The following is a 25,996-nucleotide window of genomic DNA, read 5'->3' on the forward strand; positions in this document are numbered from 1 at the left end:
ACCTATACTAATATCACTATATGACACTGTTAAAAAGATAGCTATAGACACTGTAGAAAGATCATTGGTTGCCAGGGGTTCAGTGGGGTGCAAGGGAGGGATGAATAAGTAGAACACAGTAACTTTCCGGCAGGGAAGCTATTCTGTAATGGTGGATACAGGGCATTGTGTATTGATGTAAACACAGAGTGAGCCCTAATGTAAACTATGGACTTTAGTTACTAAAATGTATCAATATCGGTTTCATCAATTGTAACAAATGTACCACACTAATGTAACATATCAGTAATGAGGGAAATTGTGTGTAATGGGGGGTAGATTGGTAATATGGGAACTCTTTGTATTTTTAGTTTTTCTGTAAACCTAAAACTGCTGTAACGATGTAATTTATTTTTGAAAAAAAATTGTTTAACAACTTCGTGGAAGTCTTTGATAGATTAAGCACCGCAGTTGTCTTTGCCAAAATTGCCATTATTTTGATTTAGAAAATTAATTGTACCAATTTGATGGTAACAGCTCTACCAGTTAATATATTTGAGCATATGTGTCTGATATTGACTTTTCTAATTAACAAATAAACTTAAAAAAATATATATGTATAATAGTTTGAGCTCCCTACCCCATCCAACATGAAAAGGTTAGAATGGGCATAGCCCAAAAACCCCTAAAGAGAGGGATAGAAAGATCAAAGGTGATGGTGGAGTTATACAGGGAAGACAGGACTTAACAAACGAATATGATTGCTGAATCCTTAAATTGATATCTCTTTTAGTCTCCAGGATCTTAGAACAGCTAGAAGTTAAAACCTAAAATTGTAGAATTGTAACCCATGTGAAGCTTTGAAATATGTTCTACAACTAATTGTGGTGCTGTGCTTTGAAATGTATTGCTTTTTTGTATATATGTTATTTTTTACAAAAAGGAAAAAGTTTGATTGTGATGATTAAAAAAACCATCATTAAAATGTGGATTCCATGAGTGTCTTCAAAAAAAAATAATAACCTAAGTGTTAAAAAAACTGAAAAAATAAATAAAAAGAACAAAACAAAAATATATAGTTAGTCCCAAACACTTAAAATAATTATGTTAAAAAAATTAGCATTGTAAAAAATAATACCACTTAAAAGTCAAATTCAAATGAGAATATATGTGGAATCTCTGAAACACCTTTGGGGGTTCTTGGAGAACAGTTTATATATAGTCACTCAGAACATTCACCCACTCTTCCAGCTCTAACAATGTCTGTGGTTTTAGGATTTCGCCCATGAAACTCAGACAGAGAAACTTGTCTGGAATCACACAATATGATGAACAGGTAGAATAAGCTGTGAATCAAAAATGTCCGAGGCTCAGGTGCAGCTGTTCTTTCAACTTCTCCTCACCACCCTTTCTGGCTTCCTTTCCTGAAGCAATCTCAGAATAACCACTGATGAAGCAAAGAGTCTCAATAGATTTTGTTCCACTTTATTTCTCTCCTATCCCATTTTATTTCCACTCACTGCCCCTGCAGAGTGCTCTTCTGGAACTGTCTTTTCTTTTTCTTCTCTTTCCATACCCATCTACCATCATCTCCATTTAAATTTAACTCCATTTCTTCAAGGGCACAACCATTTTCACTTGTTATGTGACAAAATTTCCTAGGTAAAAATTTGTGGGTAAGAATCTCCTATGGGAAGGGGCAAGTGCAGTCTCACAGTGCCCAGGTTCTTTCTTGTTCCCACCGTCAGGAGGCATCCTGGTGGTCTCAGCTCAATCTTGTCCCTTCATCTCATTTCCACCATGTCCTCTCATGGAGCAGCACCTAATGACTGTCCGTTGTGTGTAAGCATAGCCATCCCCAGTATTTTCCATCTGAAGTATCTTACAGACCCTATAGGGGAGACGAAGCAAAGAATTATCCTGTAAAGCATAGGTAAGAAGCTCTTCAGAAAGTGTACAAAGTGTGGTGAGATTCCAAGGAGAATGAGCTCACTGCAGGCTGGGTCATCAGGGACATGACGCTTGAAATGTGGGTGCGGTTTCCCTAGGCAAACATGGATGAGCATCATAGACTTGTGATATTTTGAATCTGTGTTGATCCAATATCCCCTGTTTAAAGACAAATCTTAAATAATTCAGGTGGTATATGGTTAGGACAGAAGAGAGATACAAATGGCTAGGGTCATGGTAGCCCAGTCTCACGTGAACATTGGACAAGTGTGCTGTGATGTGACTGCTGTATGCTGCCTTTTCTTTTGGAAAAGGCCAAATCTGTGTGGTTGTCCCAAAGCAACAGGTGCTTTCAACTCCCTTCCTCTTCTGAAGGGATAGGTCCTGATAGAAGAAATGGGGCAGCTTCCTCAGTCTGGTTTCCACTCCATTGGTACTAGGCTGTGTTTTTCAGGGCATTTCAGGTGGTTTGAGAGATTGGCATCTTCCAGGTGAGGCAGGCCAGGAGCTTAGTCAACAGGACGTTGGAAAGGGGGCCTGTGAGGTTGTAATTCCCTTCAGTTGCTTGGCTTATGGTCAGCCCATAGTAATGGCACAGCCTGGTAGTGACTGTGCTAGGGAATGAGGGGAGTGGGTGGGTCCTTGTGGGTCCTTGTTGGAGCTGCAGTAGGCCCATGAGGCTCAGGTATCCATCTCCAAGCACAGCTTCTTCTCCCACCCCCAGCTGTGGAGGTGGCTTCCCTTCCCTTTTGTTCCCTTTACTTCCCACTTTGAGATTTAACTCACATACCATGTGTTCTAGTCAGTAAACTACTGGAATGCGATATACTAGAATGGCTTTTTAAAAAGGGAAATTTAATAGGTTACAGGTTTACAGTTCTAAGGAAGTGCTTGTGTCCAAATTAAGGCACCAACAAAAGGTTACCTTCCCTCAAGAAAGGCCAATGGGTCAGGAACACTGAGGTCAGCCGGGAAGTTCCATGGCTGGCATCTGCTGGTCCTTTGCTCCTTAGCTCTATGCTTTCAGCCTCTGTTCCTGTAGGGGTTGCTCACTTGGCTTCTCTGGGGCTGGATTTCATCTCTTGGCTTCCCTTGGCTCTCTCCAGGTTCTGGCTTACTTAACATCTCCTGATGATGTCTGCTGGCCTCCAAGCGTCTCTGAACATCTGTGACTGCTCTCTGCCTGTCAGCTCAGCTCTGAAGTTTCTATCAGCTCTGTCATTTCTGACTCTCTCCAAAATGTTCCCTTCTTTAAAGGAGTCCAATAAAGGAATCAAGACCCACCTGGAATGGGTGGAGTCACATCTCCATCTAATCAAAAGTTAATACCCAGGGTGGGCTATGGTGGCTCAGAAAACAAAAAAGTTAACACCCACAATTGGGCATGCCACATTTCCATGGAGATAATCTAATCAAAAGATTTCAATCTATATTGTTGGTTAATGGTTACTTCCACTAGGTTGAATCAATATTAAATCATGGCTTTTCTGGGGTATTTAATATTTTCAAATTACATGTAATTGACTCATTTAAATAAAGTGTACAACTCAGTTGCTTTTAGCATATTCACAGATATGTGCAAACATCACTACAGTCAATCTTAGGATGTTTTCCGTACTGTAATAACTCAGAATTCCTCAGCTGTCACCCCAAACCTCTCATTTCCCCCAGTCCTCAGAAATCACTAACCTCCTTTCTGTCGCTGTAGTTCTACTTGTTCTGGACATTTCACACAAGTGGATTCATACAATATGTAATCCTTTGTGACTAGCTCCTTCCGCTTAATATTTTCAAGGTTTATCCATGGTGTAGCATGTATCAGTGCTTCATTTCTTCTTATTGCCAAATAATATTCCATTGTATGGATTTACACGTTTTATTTACCCATCCATCAGATAATGGGCATTTGGTTTCTTTTCACCTTTTGGATATTATGAATAATGCTGCTATAAAAACTTATGTGTAATTCTTTATGTGGACATATAGTTTCACATATACCTAGGAATCGAAATGCTTGGTCATATGGGAACACTTGTGAAATGTTTATTATGAGAACTACCACACTGTTTGCCAAAGTGGCTATACCATTTTATATTTCCACCAGCAGTGCATGAGAGTTCCAGTTTCTCTAAATCCTCACCAGCACTTATCTGAATTTTATTCTAGCCATCCTAGGGAATGTGAAGTTACATTTCATTGGGGTTTTGGTTTGCATTTCTTTGATAGTTATTGATGTTGAATATCTTTTCATGTGCTTTTACTTCTTAAATTAAGAGAACTGTCTAAGATCTTGTGCCTCTTTTGAAAAGGTGGAAACCAGGTTATGCTATGTTGAAGAGTGAACAGGAAGGAAGGAAGTGAATATTGTTCTTTAGGACGTATGAGGATGAAGGGTGGATGCATATTAGTGGCAGTGGTCGACCTGCAAGCTTCACCCATTGCACACAAACTTGCATGCAGAGTTCCTTCTAAAGGTGGATGGTAAAGTTATGCCCTCAGGCTGTTACTCTGATTGGCACCAAAGCTTTCTAAGATAGACTCTATTGTCCTTTTTGTGCCCAAAGGATTTGCTTTGCTTGGGGATCCAGCTGTTAGAAGGTCTGGAGTCTCGCAGATCTTAGCCTGGTCCATGCCTTTTTGTTCACTTTTGGTCTGGAGCCTCTTAATTATTTATGTGGCCATTATTGATGGCCCTTTTGTGGCACCAGGACCCTCTACTGAGGACCATGGTTCTTTCTTGTCAGCCGATCTGTATTTTCATCATTAGCCTCTTATTAACTGTGTATGAAAGAGTGTCTCCTGAACAAAGATTTTGAGAAGTCTTGTAAAATTCTCTCTCAACTGAATTGTAGAGATGAATTCTAATTTAATTCTCCATGTGTGCTGTGTGTACGCCAGTATAGTTTCACTTACTTTAAGCTATAGATTCCACTGGAGAAAAGGTACATTCGTTGGCAATTCTACAGTCACTTAAACCTGGGCCCATAATAGTCACCTGTGCTCTGGACTCAGCAATGCTGGAGATTTCTACTCCAAATTTGCTTGTCCTGAGCTGGAATAATTTAACCTAGGCAGAGTTTCTTGGCTGTCTTTTTGCTCCCAGGATTTAGGGAGGTGGTTCTGACCTTCCCTAAGGCAAAGGCAGAGACCTGCACCACCTTCTACTGGAGCTCATGCAGTTCCTGGCCCCTGGCCTTTCTTTCTTTTGCAGTCTTGAACTGCCTCTTCATTTGGGTTAATTAAGAAAGCAGAGTAGGCTTCCTCTCTAAAACTTGATAGGTAATTCCTGGCAATGTTGTTAGCTCAGTCCTAAAATGGTATAAGAAAGTCACCAGAAGACCATCTTTCTTAGTGTAGCATCTTGTTTTCTTGCCCTGGGAAAATCCCTTCAGCTCTGGGGTAAAATTGACCAATGGGTGTGAGTAATCTAAAAGGAAGCTTGCCACCTTTGGTTAGCAGACTTAATAAATGCAGCTGCTTCTAGGGGAATTCATGAAACTTCTTATAGCACCCACTTAGAGGGGGGCTGTTGGTGAGGTTCATTGTTCAACCTCCAGGGCCTGATGGAAGCAGTACTTAGGACATACCTTAGAATGAATGGAGCAAGGAAAGAAAGAAGGTGACTTTCCTTTGGCTGCATTTGGAAGGACAATATAAGGTACCATAGCATCCTGGATGATAAGTTCCTTGAGTCAGCAGATACTTTATTGTGTCCCTGTAGCCTGTGTCCTTCTCTAAGCAGATATGTGTGTGTGTATGTGTGGGAGGTGGGGTGGTGGTGGGGTGGCGAGGTGTCCCTAAAAGGATTTAGGTGTCTCTAAAATCTACACCCAAACTGCTTAACAGTCCAAGGTAGACAAATATTTGAAGACTTGAGACTGGGAGGCGAGCAATGTCCAGTGAAACTGGGATAAAATGGTAGGAGGCAGGTGGGGTTGAGCTGAGACTTGGAGAACAGGCTGGGAGACTTCAGTAATAAAGGAGTGTCAGGCGAGGTTTGAGCCTAATTGTATTGGCAGTGTGGTGGTGTGGCAAAGTGATGAAATGAATTGACTGGGAATCAGTCAGTCTGGATCAGAGCTCTCCAACTTCAGTAAGCACTGGAATCACCTGGAGGGCTTGGAAAACACAGGTGCTGGGCCCATCTCATCCCAGCCTCAGAGAGTTGGTTCAGTAGGTCTGGGATGGGGCCTCAGAATGTGCATTCCTGACAGGTGATACTACCTGTTTAGAGATTATATGTTGAAAAGCCCTAGACTTCAGGGGTCTACAAGCTTTTTCTGTAAAACACCAGATAGTAAACATTTTAAGCTTTGCAGATAACAGAGGATCTCAATCACAAATACTTATTTCCTGCTCTTATACCCTTTAAAAAAGGGACAAACCATTCTAGGCCATGTTGGGACAAGGTTGTGAAGGGAGTGGTGAAGGGAGGAGGGATTATGGTTTACTGAGCCCTGTGCCTTCCCTAGATCATCCCTCCTTTGTTGAATAAGAAGAAGCTGACTTTTGCCAAGTTAATCTCTCTGTGCCTTTATTTTGCCATCTGAAAAAATGGACATAATATTAATAGTTCTTACCATATAAGATGCTCATGAAGACTCAATGAGCTAAGGCAGTAAAAGCATTTAGCATGATGCCTGGAATGTATAGCTCGTATTTATTGTGTACTGTTACAATTTAATAGTACTGGGGGAAGACAGTGAGAGGGGCAGACCAAAACAGATCCCCTGTGTTGGAATCGATTTGCTCCAATATCCTGCCGTTATTTCCTCTTAGGCACTTGAGAAGAAGAATCCTTTGAACTAGAACATATGAACACTGAAATATAAGCCCTAGGTTTGCCCCATGGGTGTCATTGCTCACTCTTTCCTGTGGCATACTTAGAAAAGGATGTGTAGGGTGGTGCTTTATTCTCCCAGCTACTAAAACAAATCCTTGCAGTGGGTTGACGTCACAACAGGAATTTATTGGCTCTTCGTTTCAGAGGCTAGAAGACCTGCTTCCTTCTAGACTCAGGATCTTCTAGCTGGCTGGCAATCTTGTGGTTCCTTGGCTTTTCTGTCACATGGCAATGCACATGGCGGCATCGTCTCCTTTCTCTTCTGGGTTCTATGGACTTTCCAGCTTCTGGCTGCTTCCCTTCCCTTCTCTGTCTACATCTGATTTCCTTTTCTTAAAAGGACTTCAGCTGTATTGGGTAAAGGCCCACCCTCATTCAATTTGGATACACCTTAACCAGCAACATCTTCAAAGGTCCCATTTTCAAATGGATTCCCACCCACGGGACCAGGGGTTGGGACCTGAACATGCCATTTGTGGGGGACACGAGTCAGTCCCCAACAGGTGACTTGTCCTTGGGTGCAGAATGGCTATCTTGGCATGCCTGTAACCTGTTTGCAACTTGTTCTAAGGCCCCACTTGTCAGCAAGTCCCGATTTAGGATCTTGAGCCCATCTGTGCTGATGGCAAATAGAATCTGGTCCCATTGGTATTGACTCTGTGCCTTTTAACTTTTCATTCTGCCCCATGGTGGCAGTGAAAGTGAGAAGCACAGACTGTTAGCTCTCTCTCATTTCCTGTGTTGAAGTGTAGGAGTGAGCAGGGAGGTGGGGTTTTCTCCCAGAGAAGATGGCAGGGAAGGACCATGAGCTGAAGGTCTCTAACTGAGCCCCTGTGGGTTGGTGAAGGTGGGGAGAGGCCCCCTGGCAGCCTGAGATGTTCATCCTTTCTCTGAACGCTGATCATAGAAGTTGGTCAGGCTTCAATAATAACCCCTTCCTTGGCTAATATTATCCCTGAGGGACATCCACTTTCCTGCTCACCTCTCCAGCTGCATGCTCTAATTCCTGCCAGGAGCACGTTAATAATGACTGGGTAAGCTCAATTATAGGCACACAAAAGGGCCCAGTTGGTGATACAATTCCACCCTCCCCTTGAATTTTTGCTGACCTTCTATGAAATATCCTTCCATCATCTCTCCACCTTGTAAAACAAGCTTCCTATTTGGAACTTGGTCCAGATTGGAATAGCCCCACTATTACCTGTTAATACCTGCAGGCACACATTTCCCTCTCTGTATTTGCACGGCTTCTTGTCACCTAGTCTAATTTCCCCTCTTGACTTGTAGATCCTGAATCAGAACATAAAATATTGAGCCGGCGATCAATCAAAAAAAAAGATAATAAATTTTTAAAAAGTTGGTTCACATCTTAAAGCTATTTGAGTGAAAACGTGGCTTCTGGCTTATTTCTGTGTTTTACCATGAGCTCTTTGCTAATTTCCCCATTCTTCGCAGCAGAATGGAACAGAGGAAAGGACATCGGCTGACGCAGGAGCCCGAGTGAGACCCCCCTCCCCCCGACCTGCACACCCAGCCTGCACCATGAATTCGCGTCAACCTTTTGCACTCTAAGAACCTAGGGCAGCTGAAGTGGCCAGAGAGCAATGGGTCTCTTCACCCCGTGGAAGTTGTCCTCGCAGAAGCTGGGTTTTTTCCTGGTGACTTTTGGCTTCATCTGGGGTATGATGCTCCTGCATTTTACCATCCAGCAGCGAACTCAGCCCGAAAGCAGCTCCATGCTGCGGGAGCAGATCCTGGACCTCAGCAAAAGGTACATCAAGGCACTGGCCGAAGAAAACAGGAATGTGGTGGACGGGCCCTACGCTGGGGTCATGACAGCTTACGGTAAGCGAGGGCCTGTGGGACCTCCCTCCAGTGTGTGTGGCTTTGCCTGGAAGAGACTCCAGGGGTTCCCCAGGCCTTGGTCTTGTCACGGACCAAGTGCATCCCTCATATTCCTTAAGGAATTGCACACAGAAGCGCACTCTTAGAGAGTTAAAGCAATTCCCTTTTGGATTTTCCATGCTCCTGTACACAGACAATGTACCCCGGGAGCCATGAGTGAGTACAGTTAGGAGTCTGTTGGTTGTCTTGAATTTCTAGCTAGTTCCTCTTCTTTCAGCACATGTTAGGACTGCATGGTCTCCTACGGGAGTATGTTCATGGAATGCAGAAAAATATTCTTATTATCTTTCCCTCAGCAAAGCTTAATTAAGACTGGTGGGGGTAAGTTAGGGAGGGATAGGGAAGAAGGTTCCAGGGATGCCAAGAAACTCAGAGTCAAATGTATGCTTTCCTCTACCCCAGTGTACAGGATTTTAGGAGTTCCATGCTGACTAATAGCTGTAACTTTTAACTTTTGGGTTTTTAAATTTTACTACTCTCCTTTCTTGCCCTTATTTTCCCCTAGTTTGAAAGAAATCTTTTTGTACCTGTTGCTTTTCTGTTGTTGCTACATGCCTCAAATCCTATTTGAAATGAGGCAGGGTTAAAGAAGATACATATATGGAATTAACTTTATTTTTATTTTTATTTTTTGGTGAAAGGCTCTTTCAGCTTATCTAATACAGGGAATTTGGAAGCTATTGAGTAAAAAAAAAAAAAGAAGAAATCACATATAAATCTACCCTTCCAGGAAGTAGTGGCAGATAACATGCCAGGATATGACTTCTTGGTACCTTATATTTACATGCAAAAAAAAAAAAAAAATATATATATATATATATATATATATATATATATATACACACAAATATTTACAAAACAAAAATTGGAAATAAAATTCGGATTATACTGTATTTTTGAAAATCCATAACCCAGTTCTGCTGTGGTCACTGATTTTTCTGGATTAGGCTTGATCTGTAGTAGGAGGTAACCTGTTGTTACTGTTCATTGGCGAAGTCTAATCATTGAGTCTGAGTTCAGTTCGTCTCAGTGTCTGAGATGTTTAATATAAATGAAATACAAGAATGGGCTGGAGGAGGTGGAGAAAGGATGGGGTTATACTTTGTGACGCCATGAAGGAAGGTTTTCTGAAGTATGCAGAGTTCAAATGATGACCTTGAAAACGTGCAAACACATGAAATCCTACTCTATTATACGTATATTTCTTCTTTTCAAAAAAGTCCAAGGCACTTGCTTATTTTTCTATTTCATGTATTTTTTTCATAAGGAGAACATGATTGCTTCTCAAGAACAGTGTAGAAATACTTTTTTTTTTTTTTTTTTTTTTTAGAGAGAGGGAGGAAGGGAAGGAAAGACAGAGAGAAGGAAGGAAGGATGGAAGGAAGGGAGGAAGAAAGGGAAACATCTTTAAACATTTTCTTGTTTTATTATATTTTGTTTGTTTGTTTGTTCTTTACATGGGCTGGGGCCGGGAATCGAACCGGGGTCCTCCGGCATAGCAGGCAAGCACTCCTGCCCGCTGAGCCACCGCGGCCCGCCCTAGAAATACTTTTTGATTGCTTATTTGCATTGCACATATCTGCTTTTGGTCTATCGCTTCAAGATATTGCAGTGTCTGTAGGTATTGGCTTTTCAAATATCTGAATAAAATGTCACCAGTTTTGATCTGATGGTGTAAAAAAATGAAGCCTCACTTTGAGGGCCATGTTGAAGAACAACTAAGTGGTTTTTTTAGGGGACACATGTTTAAATTACTCATTATCTTAAATCTTCTGTGACATTTCCGGAATAAGGTATATAAACCACCAGGAAAATAAAAAGAGCCATTTGTCATCATCTAGTTATGTAACGAGCCACATGCCTTTCGTTTATGATGTTTTAAAGTTCCTGGTTCTATGCATCCTTGTTACACATTTGTGGGGGTGGCTTAGTTTTCCAGGGCTGCTATCACAAGTACAACACAAACTTAAAAAACAGGAGCCTATTCGCTCACAGGTTTGGAGTCTAGAAGTCCAAAACCAAGGTTTTGGTAAGATATCCTTTCTCCAAAGTCTATAGGGCTCTGGGCATGGCTGCCCTTCACATGACAGTTTCTCTCTGTGGTTTCTCCTGCTTTTGGCTACTACTGACTGTATCCAAATTTCCTTTGCTTATAAGGGCTCCATTCATATGATTGAGGCCCACTCTGATTCAGTTTGGCTTCATCTAAATCGGATCTTTGAAGAGCCTGTTCAGAAGAGTCCACATCTTAACTAATAATAACACCTTCAAAGGTCCTGTTTACAAATGGGTGCACACCCACAGGAAAGCAGATTAAGATGTGATCATGTCTTTTGTGATTCAGCCTCTAAAAAGGAGAAAAGGGATTAGCCCAATAGTAATTTCCTCCTCTTTTTTTATCTGTCTATCGCATATTTTCAATGGGAAGAAAAAGCCACATGAAAAGTAAATTTTTAGACCATCAATTTCCCTAGTTATTGTGGCTGTTTTTATTTCAGTGCACTGCTAAAATTCTCATAGAGCAGGCTGCCCTCCATATTCTAATGGGCAATGATATAGTCTTAGCTCTTCCACCATACAGAGATATTATTTTTAAAAAATTACCAGACACTCCCAGAGTAGAACATTAGAATTTCTACCACCTTGTATGCTTAGAATCATAGGGCTTTGGTCCTCAAAGACACCATAGACATTCTTTATTCCAACTTGTTCCTTTATAGATGAACCTTGGCAGAGTAAATCTTTTCTCAGAAACAAACAAAAAGGCCCCATTAACAAGTCTTACTCTGCTGTATTTCTTTTTCATCAAATCAACCTGACATGCCAATCAAAATAGTCTTGGGAGTGAAATTTCTGCAATTTAATTGGACTGTGCATATATGCTTGAGACGTTGGGACTCATCACATGATGAAATCCCATTAAGACTGGTTTCTCAACCTTGGCATTACTGACATCTTGGGGTAGATAGTTCCTTATTGTGGGCAGCTGTCCCACATATTGTAGGCTGTGTGTTGTAGCATCCCTGGCTTCTATCAATTAGATGTGGCATCCCCTAGCTATGATGATCAAAAATGCCTCCCAACATTGCAAATGGTCTCCTAGGGGGCAAATTTTCTCTCACCCTTCCATCTCCCTCCCCTCTCTTTGAGAACCAGTGCACTAAGAGTAGAAACAGCAAACGCTATTTAACACAATGCTCTTGTGAAAATTCTCAAGCAGATAACTGATTTTGGTTATTTAAAATGTGACAGCCCAGGGCGGGCCATGGCAGCTCAGCAGGCAGACTTTTTGCCTGCCATGCCAGAGACCCAGGTTCGATTCCTAATGCCTGCCCATGCAAAAACAAATTAAAAATTGACAGCCAGTCTTCCCCCATTTCCCAGTTCTGGGCACCAACAACATGGATTGAGCAAGAGAGTAGAGCCAGGAATTGGTGCAGTCCAGGTCCAGTCCTGGAGAAGTGGGGAGCCGTTTTAATGATGTGTGCTTTCCTGTAATCCATTAGTATCAGGCAGATAGCTCTGCAGTTATGAATGGAGATGCAGGGATGGGAGGACGTTCAGTGATTTGGTTCACTTGGCAGGGTGGTGAAGAGGATGCATGGGTCTTCCATTTATAGTCTTTTTTTGCTACATATGCAGCATAATGCCCAAATGTCTGCTCTGGAAAAATGAAGAGCTGGTCTTATATGACTGGGATTGTGTCTGCATCTGCTTTCATTGACTCCCCATCCTTCTTTCTCCCTTCCCTGTGTTGGTATAATTAGACAGAGGCTCTCAGGGTGTGTTATCAATGGGTCTTCTGTCACTGTGGCAGGTATTTGAAGAATTTAAGTAGCTGATTTTAGATTATTATTGACTTATTAGAATCTCTAAATTAAGATCCTAGAGTAGGGTTCAACAAACTGGTCTATGGGCCAACTTTGGCCCTCTGTCAGTTTGTATTAATAAAATTTTATTGGCACACAGTCATATCCATTCATTTGTATTGGTTATAATAGCAGAAAAATGATACTACCAGTATTTATTTACATAACAGCTAAAACATACTGAATCCCACCCTTCATTTTCTCTCACCCTTCCATCTCCCTCCCCTCTCTTTGAGAACCAGTGCACTAAGAGTGTGGGTGGGTCCTTCGGTGCCCTCATCTTGGGGTGTAGGGGGTGTTTCTGTGTATATTTCTATAGTCCTGAGGGGAGCATGTTGGCTCTTGGCCTTCAACCATAAGAGCCTCAGGAGCTCTCCCCAGTCCAGCCTCATCTGTGCCTCCCAGATCAGTATGGCAGGGGAACCACGCCTATCACTGATGTCCCAGAAATTGTGTCAATGAATGGTGTCACTCACCCCACTTAATGCCATTCTTGTTTCTGATGTGAACTGATCCCTTTTTGTGATGATCTGACCCAAATTGTGAACTTCTGTGGTCACCTGTTTTCTAGCAGGGCAGCCCTGGGCCATTTCTGTTCGCTAATGACCAATCCTGGAAGGAGGAGGTAACCCTGAGGAGTCTCCCAGGCTTACCTCCCTGTACCCGGGCGCTCTGCCCTGGGAGCAGCTCCCAGCTCTGGCTGCAGCAGCTGTGGGCCCTCAGCTTCTCCCTGCCAGCACCCAGCCCCTCACTCCCCATATCCTGTTTGCAGGATGCCCAACTACTGCTTCCACTTCTGGGTCCTGTCCGCCTACCCCTCCTTGCCTTCTGCTGCCTCCTAATTCCCTGAACTTCTTGAGTCTAGACGCTCCTACCCTTCAAGCCTGGCATCGTGGGAAATGTACATGCCACCAGCTGGTGTGTGCCAAGGGCTGCCGGGGCTTTGGGGATACGGTAGGAAAGAGTCAGACATCCCTGTTCTCCCTAATGCTATGTTCTCTTTGGAGAGGAGAAATAATAAACAAGAGACTGTCAAGTGGTAATAAATTTCAGGACGGGAAGTGACAAGCGGGGATGTGATAAAACTACCTGAAGAGAAGGTAGAAGTGGACTTTCTGAGGAGTTGTCATTTAACCCAGATGATACCCAGTAGTGGCCTGGGGATGGCGTTGGGGGGGTGTGAGGCCACGCCCACCAAGCGGAAGGCACGCATGTGCCAGACCCCAGGGTGGGTATGTTAATCCAGGGGGCAGAGCAGAGAGAGCCCTGCCCTCACCCAAAGTGAGCAGGAAGCAGCATGGAAGGTGGAGAGCCCAAGAAGTGAGCAGAGGGCAGCGGTTTCTGGGTGATGGGCAGGCTTTGAGAGGGTTGGGTGGGAGAGATGATGGGGAGGCTCTTGTGCCTGAACAGGGCCAGCTTCTCCTGCCTGGTGCTGGCTTCCTCTCCCACCTGGCAATCCACAACCACCTGCACAGGAGGGTGGGAGATAACAAAGGAAGGAAGTTCCTCCTGTTTCCTTAAGGAGGGTCATGAGTGTGTATGGTGAGGAAAGCAGGGTGGAGCTTTTGGATGCTGCTTGGGGAAAACGGAGAGGTGGCCACTCCGGGCTTCAGGTGGCCCTCACTGGGAAATGATGCCCATTTCACAGACTTTCACACCATTTCAGCTTCTGCACTGAAGCCCAGGGGAGGCTCCTCGCGGTGAGACTGTGGTTGCCCAAGGCTGCAAGACCTAGGTAACGTCTGAGCTTCAGACAAGGGCTTTTACCTGTGTTTCATTTCATGTCTATTGTGGTAGTTAGATTCAGGTGTCAACTTGACCAGGTGAAGGTGCCTAGTTCTATTGCTGTGGACATGAGCCAATGGCATGTGAAGCTCATCTGTTGCTGATTACATCTGTGCTCGGCTAGGAGGTGTGCCTGCTGCAATGAATGTGGTTGATTTAATTGGCTGGTGCTTAAATGGGAGACGTAGCACAGCCCAAGCAGCTCAGCATACCGCATCTCAGCAGTGCTGCTCAACCCAGGCCTTTGGAGATGCAGAAAGGAATCACCCTGGGGAAAGCTATAGGAACCCAGAGGCCTGGAGAGAAGGCCAGCAGAGATCACCCTGTGCCTTCCCTTGTAAGAGAGAACCTCAGATGAAAGCTAGCTGCCTTTCCTCTGAAGAATTATACATTTTTAAGTAAATAAATCCCCTTTTATTTTTAGCCAGTCCATCTCTGGTATGTTGCATTCTGGCAACTTTGGCAGATAAAAACATCTATGATAAAGAATTTTAAAAAAACAATTCAATTAGAATAGAAATACAAACCTGTAAAGGTTATTATTATTTTTTAAAATTACTTACTATTTTCTTTTTGCCTCTGTTCCTACAAATATGACGAAGGGACTGTTTATCGGCAGGCTGGGACTTTTGTGGGGTGGTGTGGGAAACCAGCATTGCTGAGGTAGAAATTCCCTGCCCTCGAGGGAAATACCCTGAACTTGGACTGAGAGTGAAACTGGTAGGGAAAAAGTAAAAATAGCTGGGTGTCTAAGGAGGCCTGGGTTGCTCTACAGTGACGTGGTTGGCACGATTGAATAAGTGGTTTTCCGCTTTGAAAAGCGGCGTGCCTAAAAATGGGCCTCTTTGGGGCTTGAGGCCTCTCTGGCATTCCTGTGGTAGAGACAGCCCCGCCCCGCCCGGCCCAGCCCTGCCACAGGCTTGTGGAGCAGCACAGGAGGATTTTAGGCAGGAGGAGTAAAATCAGAATAAGGGTCTCTGGGAAAAGTGTGGGCTTATTTTTCTACCCCCTTGTCACTGGGACCTCACTCCACTGCTTTAAAGTCCTGGGTCGCTGAAGACGAACATAAGAGGATGTGACAGTCAGGCTCAGAGTGTGCCAGTCCCCAAAGGGATGGGTCCTCAGCTCACTTCACCCCGATTCTCAGTCGTCTCCTGGTGACTTTCTGCCGGAATTGCCTAGGCAGATCTCCTGCCACCACGGCCACCCTCAGGAGCTTTTCCCTCTTCTCATGTCTACCTGGGCACCACAGCTACTTCTAAAAAGAGGCTTTGGGATGGCACCTAGGCATTTTCATATCTCTAAGCCTTTGCATCTGCTGTTTTCTCTGCCCCCTCCCTCCAGATAGCTCAGGGTTCACTTCCTTTTCTCCTTCGATTCACTGTTGAAGTGCCTGATCCCCACCGTCGTTCTCATGCTTCACAGCACGTAAACTACCTAAGGTCACCTGTTAATGTCATTCATTTATCCTCTCTCCCCCACTTCAAAGGAAATCTTCTAAAGAGTAGGGATTTTTGCCTGCTTTGTCTCCCCACTCTACTCCTGGGGCTTGGCATAGTGCCTGGCACACAGTAGGTATTGCAGGTGTGAGTGACTGGCAGCAGGAACCTGGGAGTGTCCGTGTGGTGCACAGTAGGCATTGCAGGAGTGAGTGACGGGTGACAGGAATCCTGGAGTATCTGATTCCACACAATAGTTATTGAAGCCTGAGTAAATGGTGGCAGGAAACTGTGAGGGTCTGACTGGCACACAGTAGGTATTGCAGTTGTGAGTGACTGGCAACAGGAAGCTGTGTCAGGCACATAGTAGGTATTTGAGGTGTGAATGACTGGCAGGAAGCTGTGTTTGGTGCATAGTAGGTATTGCAGACATGAGTGATTGTCAGAAGGAACCTGTGACTGCAGTGCACAGTAGGCATTGCAGGTGTGAGTAACAGGCAGGAACCTGGAGTATCTGTGTGGCAGACTCACAGCTGGGATAAATTGGAAAGTCACAGTAGTCGTGTTTTTTTTGTGCAGCAGGGAAAGAGAAGCCTACAGATGCCTCATCCTGGAAGCCTGCAAGTTGCTATTATGCACGATTCTGACATGGGAACCAGTGTTTATTCTGGAAGGCAGTTTAGGGAGTGCTTATATATGGGCTGTGGCAGGGCCCTGCCCCTTATTAGATATGTGACTTTGAGCAGGTCAGTGATCTCTGGCAAGCTTGCTTCCTCTCCTGTAGAGGTTGATATCACTTACCCTCCTAGGGTGGTGGTGAAGACTGCATGCGACAAGCCTCACAGAGCACCTGGGTTAGAAAAATGCATTTCTTACTTTTGGTCATTACCAACCCTGGCCTGAATGTACCTGTGTTGTCATCACACAACCAAAATTTTCCATGTCTACTTGGAATCGAACATGCGGTTTCTGGAGCCTTGGAGGTAGCTGTCCTTAGCAATTAATTACAGGGGATTGAGCCGACCAGATATGAGAGGAAATGACTGCCCCAGGAGGCGGCAGGCTTGTCTCCATCCTGCACAAGGAAAGGAAAGGATGGTGCACGAGAATCACCCGGGACTACTTTTAAATGACACCGATGCTGGGCTCCAGACTCTTAGTGTAGAGAGGGGCTGTTGGGCTCTTCCCCAGGCCCTTTCTAAAGGTGTGCTAACTACACAGAGTGACTTGGCATTTTAGAGACTGGTGATATGATTGTCATTGTCCTGTTCAGTAGAGACCTGTCTGTGAATGGTAAGATCAGCTGTGTGTGGCCAGGCTCACCTTTGAATCTGCAGTGGGTGTTGGTGGTGGTGATAGTTCCGGTAGAGTGATGAGCAAGAGGGAGCAGTGTGCAAGGCTGCTTTTCCCTGGTGGGGAGGGATGTGGGCTTTGGACCAGTCTGCAGATCCCAGATCCGCCCAGCCCCTCTGTGGCATGCACCTTGAGCTACCAGGGGCTTGATGTCTCAGCGCCTCTGAGTCCTTTCCTGGTCTGAAAAAGGGATCAGATGCTTATTTCCCATTCCGCGCAGCTGGCAGGGTGTAAGGAAACTTCAGAGAACTCCATTCTGGCATTTGCGACTTCCATAAGGGATATCTCTAACAGGCCTTGATAGAATCTTGTCTCAGATTCTCCTCCTTAGAAAGTTCCTTGGAAATACTAATGGCTTTCCCAGGAACAACTTTCACTTCCAGATACACGTTGAGGTCAGTGCTTCAATCAGCAGCTTTGAACTCAGGAGGGAAAGTTGGTCAATGATATCGAGCATCCCAGGCACATTTGTGCTGCCTGATAATTGTGCAGCACGCTTTCACGTTGCAGCCTGGTGCCAACTGCAATGAACACCTGTTCGTAAGGTGACCTGCAGGGGAATTGTCCTTTGCATTGCCTGAAACGTTCCAATGAAAGAGACAGGGTCACTGAGGGGAGGCATTCCTGGCAGGACCTTTCTACCAATAGCAGGGTACTTGTGGCCAATACCTTGAGTTCTGAGGGTAGAATCCAGTGTATGTATGTTTAAAATAGCATTTGACTTGGATAATGGATGTTGCTAATAGCACAGTGCTGTGAATATAATTAACAACAGCGAATTGTCACCTGAATGTGGTTAAAATGGGAGATTTGGGGTTGCATGTATATATTACTACAATAAAAAATAGCTTTAGCCCCTTTCTGATTGTGAAAGCACTATGAATTTTTATGTAAAATTGAAAGCACATGAGGAACTCTGAAGAAGAAATTTAAAAAATGAAACTACTACTTATCCGCAGACACAAGATCTTACCGCTGATATGATTTTTATTCCCTCCAGTTCTTTTTATTTTTTGTGTAGATAGGTATGGATGTATATATATGGAGGCATATCTATACAATCTTTTTAGAATTGCGATCATATTTTATATGCAGCTTTTAAAACTCATCCTTGTTGTGTTTCCTTGTGCATTAGATATTTTCCATTCATCAGTAAATACTTATTGAGCTCCTGATATTGATAATTGCTGGCAATAAACAGAGATGACAAGGCATGCGTCTGGCCTCACCCAGCTTACAGTCTAGCAATTTACTCTTTGTTCTGAATGGATGGTCATAATTTAATTTAATCTTATTGCTTGGTGTTTTCATTGTTTCCAGCTCTTATCTGTTATTAATATCACTCTTGTCTTTTCTAAATAGCGTTGCTTTGATAGATAACACTCCTTCGTAGATAATAAATGGATTGCATTTTCATCATGTCAATAACTGTATTATCTTCCTCTAGGAAGGTCACTTTAAAGTGAATTTAAAAATATGTAATTGATGAAACTTGCTGTTCATGGCAGTCGATGGAAATGAGAAGCCGGGGTTAATTCTTATTTCATTAGCACCTTCTTTTCTCATTAACACCCTGTCTTGCTGGGTTTCTGCAAAGCAGCAGGTGAAGATGTTCTGTGGCTCTCTTCTTGGTTCTCTCTCTGCCTCTCAGGGCAACCATGGTGAAGAGAGATTTGAGTTAGGAGCAAGGACCGGTGTAAATGATTTCTGGCAGCTTAGATAAGTCCTTGCTCATGGCACAGTTTGTTCTGTGCCTGCAAACCATGGTCTGGTTACCCCTTAAAAGTAGTTCTCCACCTTGACCATGCCTCAGAATCCTTGAAATGTAGGTTCCACAGATTCTGATGCCCTATGCTGACGATGGGGCTTGGGACCTCCTACTCCACGGTGAGAGTGATATGCAGCAGGGGTGAGGACCACAGCTTTTAGAGGCATGTCCCAGGGGAATGGGGTTTCCATGGCCTTTCTTCAAATACTGATTGACTTGATGATCTGGTCAGTTGGGGTTTATCAGCTGATCTCACAGCCATAGCTGATAGACCTACAAACCTTTTTTCCATCAGCAGGATGGAAAAACCCTTTCTACTACCGAATATTGTCTCAGCAGCTTCTAGATATGGAAGAAAGTATAGAGAGTGATATCTCCTTGACTGTCATCTTCAAGGATGTGTCAGAATCTTCCCTTTTGCTCCCTGATTTCATGGCTTCCTGGAAATGAAAACCTATGGAAGCCTTTGGCACCTGTTCTAATGCAGTTTTGTAGATCTCACTATTTATCAAAGAACTTTTGGCATAAAGAAGGAAAATTCACTTTCTCCAGATGGATATTTTAAATGTTTTTTACTACTTTGAACTCGTCTTTATTGTCTACAATAAAGGTACCAGACACTGTGCTATTTACTGTATCTTAGGAACACTAAATTGCAGTAGTAACATTGGGATCAAATTTTTATTGCTAAGATTTTGAAGCACAAACTTACGAAGTTTGTTTCAAGCACTGTTAGTGCCTGAAAATTATAATTCTGCTGAGGGCACATTTAACTGCTCCAACAGTTGTAAAACACAATGGTAAATATAAAAATATTACACTAGAACTTGGAGGAATATTTCCCCCCTCATTTCTTTATTAATATTCTATAGAAATTGTTCTGGGGTGTATGGTCTTATTGGAGAAAAGGGTTACCATCAAGACTAAAATGTAACCGAAAATATTCCAGTATTAGTTTAAAATTGCAATAATACTTTTAACAGTTTTGGCAGGTAAAATTCAAAGGCAAGAAATAATTTCATCACTTGGAAAGATGTGATAATTTAGTCTTATTTGTGGGAAGTTCATTCATTCATTCATCCACTTAATCTCTTGGGCAACACACTTGTATGAGTGCCTGTGGGTACCGGGTACTGTGCTATTTGCTGAGTACGAAGATGGGGCCCAGCGTAAGCTTTGTTTTTGTACATTTTACTGCTAATATGTTTAATTTTGTGTTGGCTTACTTTGAAATAATGGCTCTAATTGCTGGTTGAGTTGCAAATGAGCTTTGGTTACTTTCATATTGGAATAGAGAGTTTGCCTACCCACCTGAAGTGACTAGAGAGTCTGAGGTTTTTGACAGCCTTATAGTACATCTTCATTTTAAGTCAGAAGGAACCATCTCAGTGTCCTGGGCCTGCTGTAACAAAGTCCCACACACAATCCGGGTAACAACAGAAATTTCTCTTCTCACAATCCTGGAGGCTGGAAGTTCAAATTTAGGGTGTGGATATGGTCATACTTTTTCTGAAACGTGGGAGAAGAATCCTTTCCTGCCTCTTCTAGACTATTTTCAGTGGTTTGCAGGCAATCACTGCCGTTCTTTGGGTGGTGACAGCATAACTGCCATATCTGCCCCAGTCTTCACATGGTGTCCTCTCCTCCCAGACTAGTTGTTCTTTTTACGGCGCCCATCATAGTGCATTAGGCCTTTCTGTCTAATCCACTTTGGCCTTTTTAGTTTAACTAATTCCATCTGAAATGACCCTATTACCAGATAAGGTCACATTCTGAGGCACTGGGGGTTAGGACCTCAATACATTGGGGAGGACACGGGTTGACCCTAAGAATAAAGGCAGATTGTTGATTGTTTCAGGTTGAGCCACTTGATTTATCAGGCGGCTGGCTGATGTTTAGTGACCCTGGGTCAGGCCAATGGAGCTGCTCACAGGACAGTGATGCCACAGCAAGTCTTAAGGGTAGGTGGGACGTGATTTACAAGAAGACATGGCTGAAGCCCTGGGGTGTTGACCTCTAACAAGTAGCAACAGGGCAAAAATGCTTGCTGGTGGGCAGCCCCATGGGTTTTCCTGTGAGGCAGTCTGGTATGGGGATGAGAGCAGTCGGCTCTGAAATGAGACTGCCTGGGTTTGAATCCTGGGTCTGCCTGTTGCTTAAGCTCTCTGGGTTGTGGTTTACTTGTCTGTAAAATGGGGATGGGAACAAGACCACCACCCTCATTATCTTGGCAGGATCCACTGAGTCTCTGTGTGTGAAGAGTTTAGGACGGTGGCTGCTCCATTGATGGTGGCGGGCAGGAGGGTAAAAGAAGACTGGGGGTGGCAGTTGTGATGCCGAGTATCAGCGTCCTTCTTCACCATCATGAACACCCCTCTTCCTAGCATGTCATAAGGTCAGAAAAGACCGATCTGTGGTAGACGGGCTCAACAGGAGGCAGTAGATTACCCTCATAAGGGGACTGTACTTTGAGAACGGAGGAAGGATATCTTAACGGTTGACGTGAAAACTTTGCTGCCTACCTAGGGCCTTGGGGTGGGGTCCCCCAAAGATGGCCCCACCCTAGCCCTCAGAACCCGTGACTATGCCACCAACATGGAGGAAGTGACTTTGCACACAGGATTAAGTTAAAGATCGTGAGGCAGGCCCAAGGTGCTCACAGGATCCTTCTGAGGGAAAGGAGGGTTGTCTGAGAACAAAGATAGGAAGACAGAGGCAGGGGCTGGAGTGATGCTGTGAACCAAGGAATGCCGGCGGACTCTAGAAACTGAGAACAAATTGTTCCCGAGAGTCTCCAGGAAAGGATAGCCTTGCCGACACCTTGACTTTAGCCCCCAGAGCTCTATTTTCAGACTCCTTACCTCCAGAAATGTAAGATAATTAATTTGCACTAATCCAAGCCACTAAGCTTGTGATAGTTTGTCCTGTCAGCAATAGGAAACTAACACAGGTGTGCTCCACCAAGTAGCACCGACTGCTGTGGGTCAGTGACTGTGCAGTAATCCCGTTAATCTGTAACATGGTTCCAAAAGGTTAACAGCCTCGGGGGTGCAAGGGTAGTTCAGTGGTAGAATTCTCACCTGCCCTGCGGAAGACACAGGATTCAACTCCCACCCATGCACTTCCCGAAAACAAGCAAAGAAAGAAAGAAAAACAAACAAATATTCGATGAATGGTGCTGCAATAATGGGATACACACATGGAAAAAGAATGAAGTGTGACCCCACCATATAGCATACAAAAAAAAAAAAAAAGTTTAACAGCCTCTGAGAGACCATGGGCATCAGCTAACCCTCCACAGGGAGGACGGCGGGCATCCTGCACTGCCCCTTCGCATGGCATTTGTAGCCATGCCTCCAGCTCCCCCATGAGTTTGAGTCACGTGTAATGCGCATTTCACGAGCATTCAGCAAGCACGTGCCTCACTCTTCAGCTCCCTCTCCTGTGCCCTTCCACCATGATTCCCTCTGAATACCCACACAGAGGGGTAGTGGGGAATAACAGGGTTGGGGAAATAAGCCTAATTCAGTGGTTCTCAAATGGGGGCATTTGGCAATGTTTGGAAACGCTTGTGGTTGTTAGCTGGAGAGGTGCTGCAGGTATCCAGTGAGTGGAGGTCAGGGACACTTCTAAACGTCCCGAAACACTCAGGACAGCTCCTGCCACAAAGGACTCCTCAGTCCCAAATGTCAAAAGTGCCCAGGCTGTGAAACCCTATGTTAAACCAAACCAGAGCTTGTGGGTCTCTAACTCTAATTGCCAGTAATAGTTAAATGCCATTCTTATGCAGGGGCGCCTTGGCCTGCGGGACAGGCTCCAGGCAGAGGCTGGAGACTTGGGTGATGACACCCTAGGCCTGAGGCTTGCTTCTTTGTGCTGCACACAACCGTTCTCAGTGGCACAGTTGCCCCATGTGCATAGCTTGCCTCTGGCAATCTCCAGAACCCTGGAGAACCTGTCAGTGCCTTAGGGTCAGAGTAAGAACAGAGCTGGGGACTGCCACCTACTGCCTCTGCCAGCTAATGAGGTGCCAGGAACACACTGTGAGTCTCGCAGAAAATGACTTCACGACACTTTGGATAAAGAGATGAAGCTTGGCATCACTCCCCAGGCAGGGATTTATTTAGGAAGGATGAAAGTACTTTCCAGAGGAAGGGTTTTTTTTTTTTTTCCAAATGTTTATATATTTAACAGGCAGCCATGTAGTGCTTATTATGTGCCAGGCTATGTGCAAAATATTTTGTAAATAGTAACTCATTATGTCTGCATAACAACCCCGAAGTGGTAGGCTTTTTTTTTTTAGCCCTCTCTTACAAATAAGGAAACAGGAAAGGAGAGCGGGACTCAAACCCAGGAAGCATGGCCCCACTCGGCTGTGGGCAGAAGATGCTGAACTTCATACTTGGGGTTTCTTTTTCTCTACCCTGGTTCCCGACTTCTGGCTGTTCCCAGCCGGGCATCAGGGAAGTAAGCAGACATGAATTAAGTTCCCATACTGACTTATTTATGGAATTTGAGCATATTACTTGAGTTCTGTGAATCTCAGTTTTCTTGTCTGTAAAATGGAGTTGTGCCTGCCTCACAGGGAAGATGGGAGATGAACTGAGTTGCTTGTATGTATACATGGCATGTAATAGGCATTCGGTAAATGTTACTTCACTTCCACTTTCTTTGCTACAAGCTGTGTGGTTTTACTGCACTGCTCTAATTCAGGGGCCAGCACATGCTAGTACCTGTAAATAAGGTACGTACCAAAGAACAAAAAAATAGGCCTAGTCAGGTATTTATTTGTATAAGCAAATGAACAAACTGCTATAAGTCCTAACATTGTACAGAAGTCTGATCTTTGGCGGGGGGTGAGAGCAAGATGAGATTATACCACACATGTAGAACCCAGGCTTTTGGGGTAAAGTAAAGATGTGGGTTTTGTTTCTGTTTGTAGTTTTTCGTCCATTCAAGCCAGGCTGTCTGTAAACCACTAATAACACAAGCTTTCACATTAATTGTGCATTTGTGATTCTGCTTTGATGAGTTTCTCCCTTCACTTCGCAAAATACAACCACGTGAATGCAGCATGGCCCAGGTTCATTGGCTGTGGTCTGTAATCGGTGAATTGACCGTGTGTGTCTTTATTTCCCGATCAGAGCTTCTCAAAGGTCGCTTGCCTGTGTTCCTAGCAGAATGGAAGCTGGCACCTTACCATTTGTTTCAACTCAGGACTTTTCTACTTCATGCTACCCTTTCCGTGTTCTTCTCCCCTACCCGCTCCCTGTCTATAAACGAGTCTAGGTTATACTCTTGTGGATGACTAGTGGGTGGTCCGTCTGTCTTTCCAACATATGCATGCCAGCATGCTTTCCTTTGAGTCTGAGTTTCCAGAGCAGAGGGGCTAAGTTCATCTCTTTCTTTGTGCACCGTCTGGGGTACAAACTTCGTAAAGTTTCGTTTATGGGTGAGGACGATGTTCCCAGAATTTATCCTCAAAGCGCTTGTGCCACTCCTTCCTTCATCTGGAGCCAGATTGTGAGGAGAGGGGAGACTATTCCCAGCATCTCGAGCAACATCTGAATGCTGGGCACATAGTAGCTATTCAGTAAGTTGAACAAACAAATGAACCTATTCTACATCCTTAAGTATTTTTCTAAATCTGATTACTGTCAACTCTGGGCTATCCGCCTGTCTGGAAATCTGGAACTGTAGCCTTTATTAAATACTAGCATATGTAACCTGCATTGTCAAACACGTTCCAAAAAGTTGGGGCGTGCTCGAGTACACAACCACAGACGTAGCGATGACCATGACCTAGAAGCTGCTTCACGGCCTTGTTGCACACTGGGGTTGTCAGTTTGTGCCGCAGTAATCATCTTGCTTAAAGCCGGAGGAATTTAATAAGTGCTCTGGTAGGATACTATGTAACAAAGCATTTTCTCTATCAGGCTAGTAGCTGGAAATAATTTTATTATGCCACGCGTTGCCAGATATGCATTCCTGAACAGATTGATTTGTTTCACAGGCTCTAGGTCACTCGAAGATGGTTTCTGTCATCTTTCAGATGTGCCTTGTTAGGACAGGTCTTCAAGCAGTACTTTGTGCCACTTCAGAAGCATTTGAGAAGGTCTGTTCTCTATGATAAAGACAGAGAGGGAGAAAGGAGAGGAGAGAGAAAGAGGGGTCAGGTGGACATGTAGTAGCCAAAGACTTTAAAAATATTTGTATGTATTTTCTTTCACAGATCTGAAGAAAACCCTTGCTGTGTTATTGGATAATATTTTGCAGCGCATTGGCAAGTTGGAGTCAAAGGTGGACAATCTCGTCATCAATGGCACAGGAACAAACTCTACCAACTCCACCACAGCTGTTCCCAGCTTAGTGGCACTTGAGAAAATTAATGTGGCAGGTAAGAGTGGGCGTTTCTATGTCCTGGCATAGAATCAAACCCTGCTTTGAACTAGGAAAAGAATAAAGGAACACAGTGGTTCTCGGTGGTGAAATACAAATTCTGTACGCTGGGTATGACCATGTAAAGCTAGGTTTAAATTTATGTTTGAGTAGCAGATGTTAAAATGTTTTTATAGCCTCATCATGATATGTGATATGCGGTAGTTTTTATGACACATTTGCACATGATGAGCTCCTAGCAGTCACTTGTAATGAGAAGATTCATAGCATGGATAAATGGAACATAGAGGTCATCTGAGGAGCCATCAGCAGCTAGAATTCCATCCTCCTTCCCACTTCTATCAGTCAGTCTCAAAAGTCTGTGATGTCTAATAAATTCTCTCCCCACTCTTGTTAAGCTAGAGCTGCTATGGTAGAAAATGCCTCCTATGTATATGTTAAGAAATATAAGTTCTGGAAAAGATATTTGGGAAATAAGTGGGCCTTTCCCAATCTCTGTACTGCTCATGAGTACCCCCACATAATTCCCACTGGGATGCATCTTGTCTGGCGCCTTCTTGGTACTGGAATCTTGGATGAGAGAAGGGCAATGGGTGAAAACAAACCTTATAATATAAAAAGCATGTTTTGGTCCACAACTTACACTGGACTCCCTACGGCACAGCCCTGGGGTTGCCCCTGCATCTTGGTGTTGAGCTAGGGCTCA

General features: G+C 44.0%; 1 protein-coding gene across 9 annotated transcripts in view; it reads left to right on the plus strand.

Annotated features, from left to right (window-relative positions):
* The window catches only part of MGAT5 (alpha-1,6-mannosylglycoprotein 6-beta-N-acetylglucosaminyltransferase), a 376,908-nt gene that overhangs the window by 144,984 nt on the left and 205,928 nt on the right, over positions 1 to 25,996 (plus strand). For 6 of the 9 annotated variants that reach the window (XM_077153611.1, XM_077153612.1, XM_077153620.1 and 3 more), the window contains 2 exons: positions 8,231 to 8,617; positions 25,124 to 25,288. In XM_077153611.1, the coding sequence (XP_077009726.1) occupies positions 8,377 to 8,617; positions 25,124 to 25,288 (406 nt within the window). In that variant the 5' untranslated portion in view covers positions 8,231 to 8,376. Of the gene's footprint in view, positions 1 to 2,545; positions 5,588 to 8,227; positions 8,618 to 25,123; positions 25,289 to 25,996 lie in introns of those variants that run through there. The other 3 variants (XM_077153615.1, XM_077153614.1, XM_077153618.1) reach the window with 2 other exon arrangements.

Source organism: Tamandua tetradactyla, chromosome 3 (assembly GCF_023851605.1).
Source record: "Tamandua tetradactyla isolate mTamTet1 chromosome 3, mTamTet1.pri, whole genome shotgun sequence".
In the NCBI taxonomy this organism is placed as follows: Eukaryota; Metazoa; Chordata; class Mammalia; order Pilosa; family Myrmecophagidae; genus Tamandua; species Tamandua tetradactyla.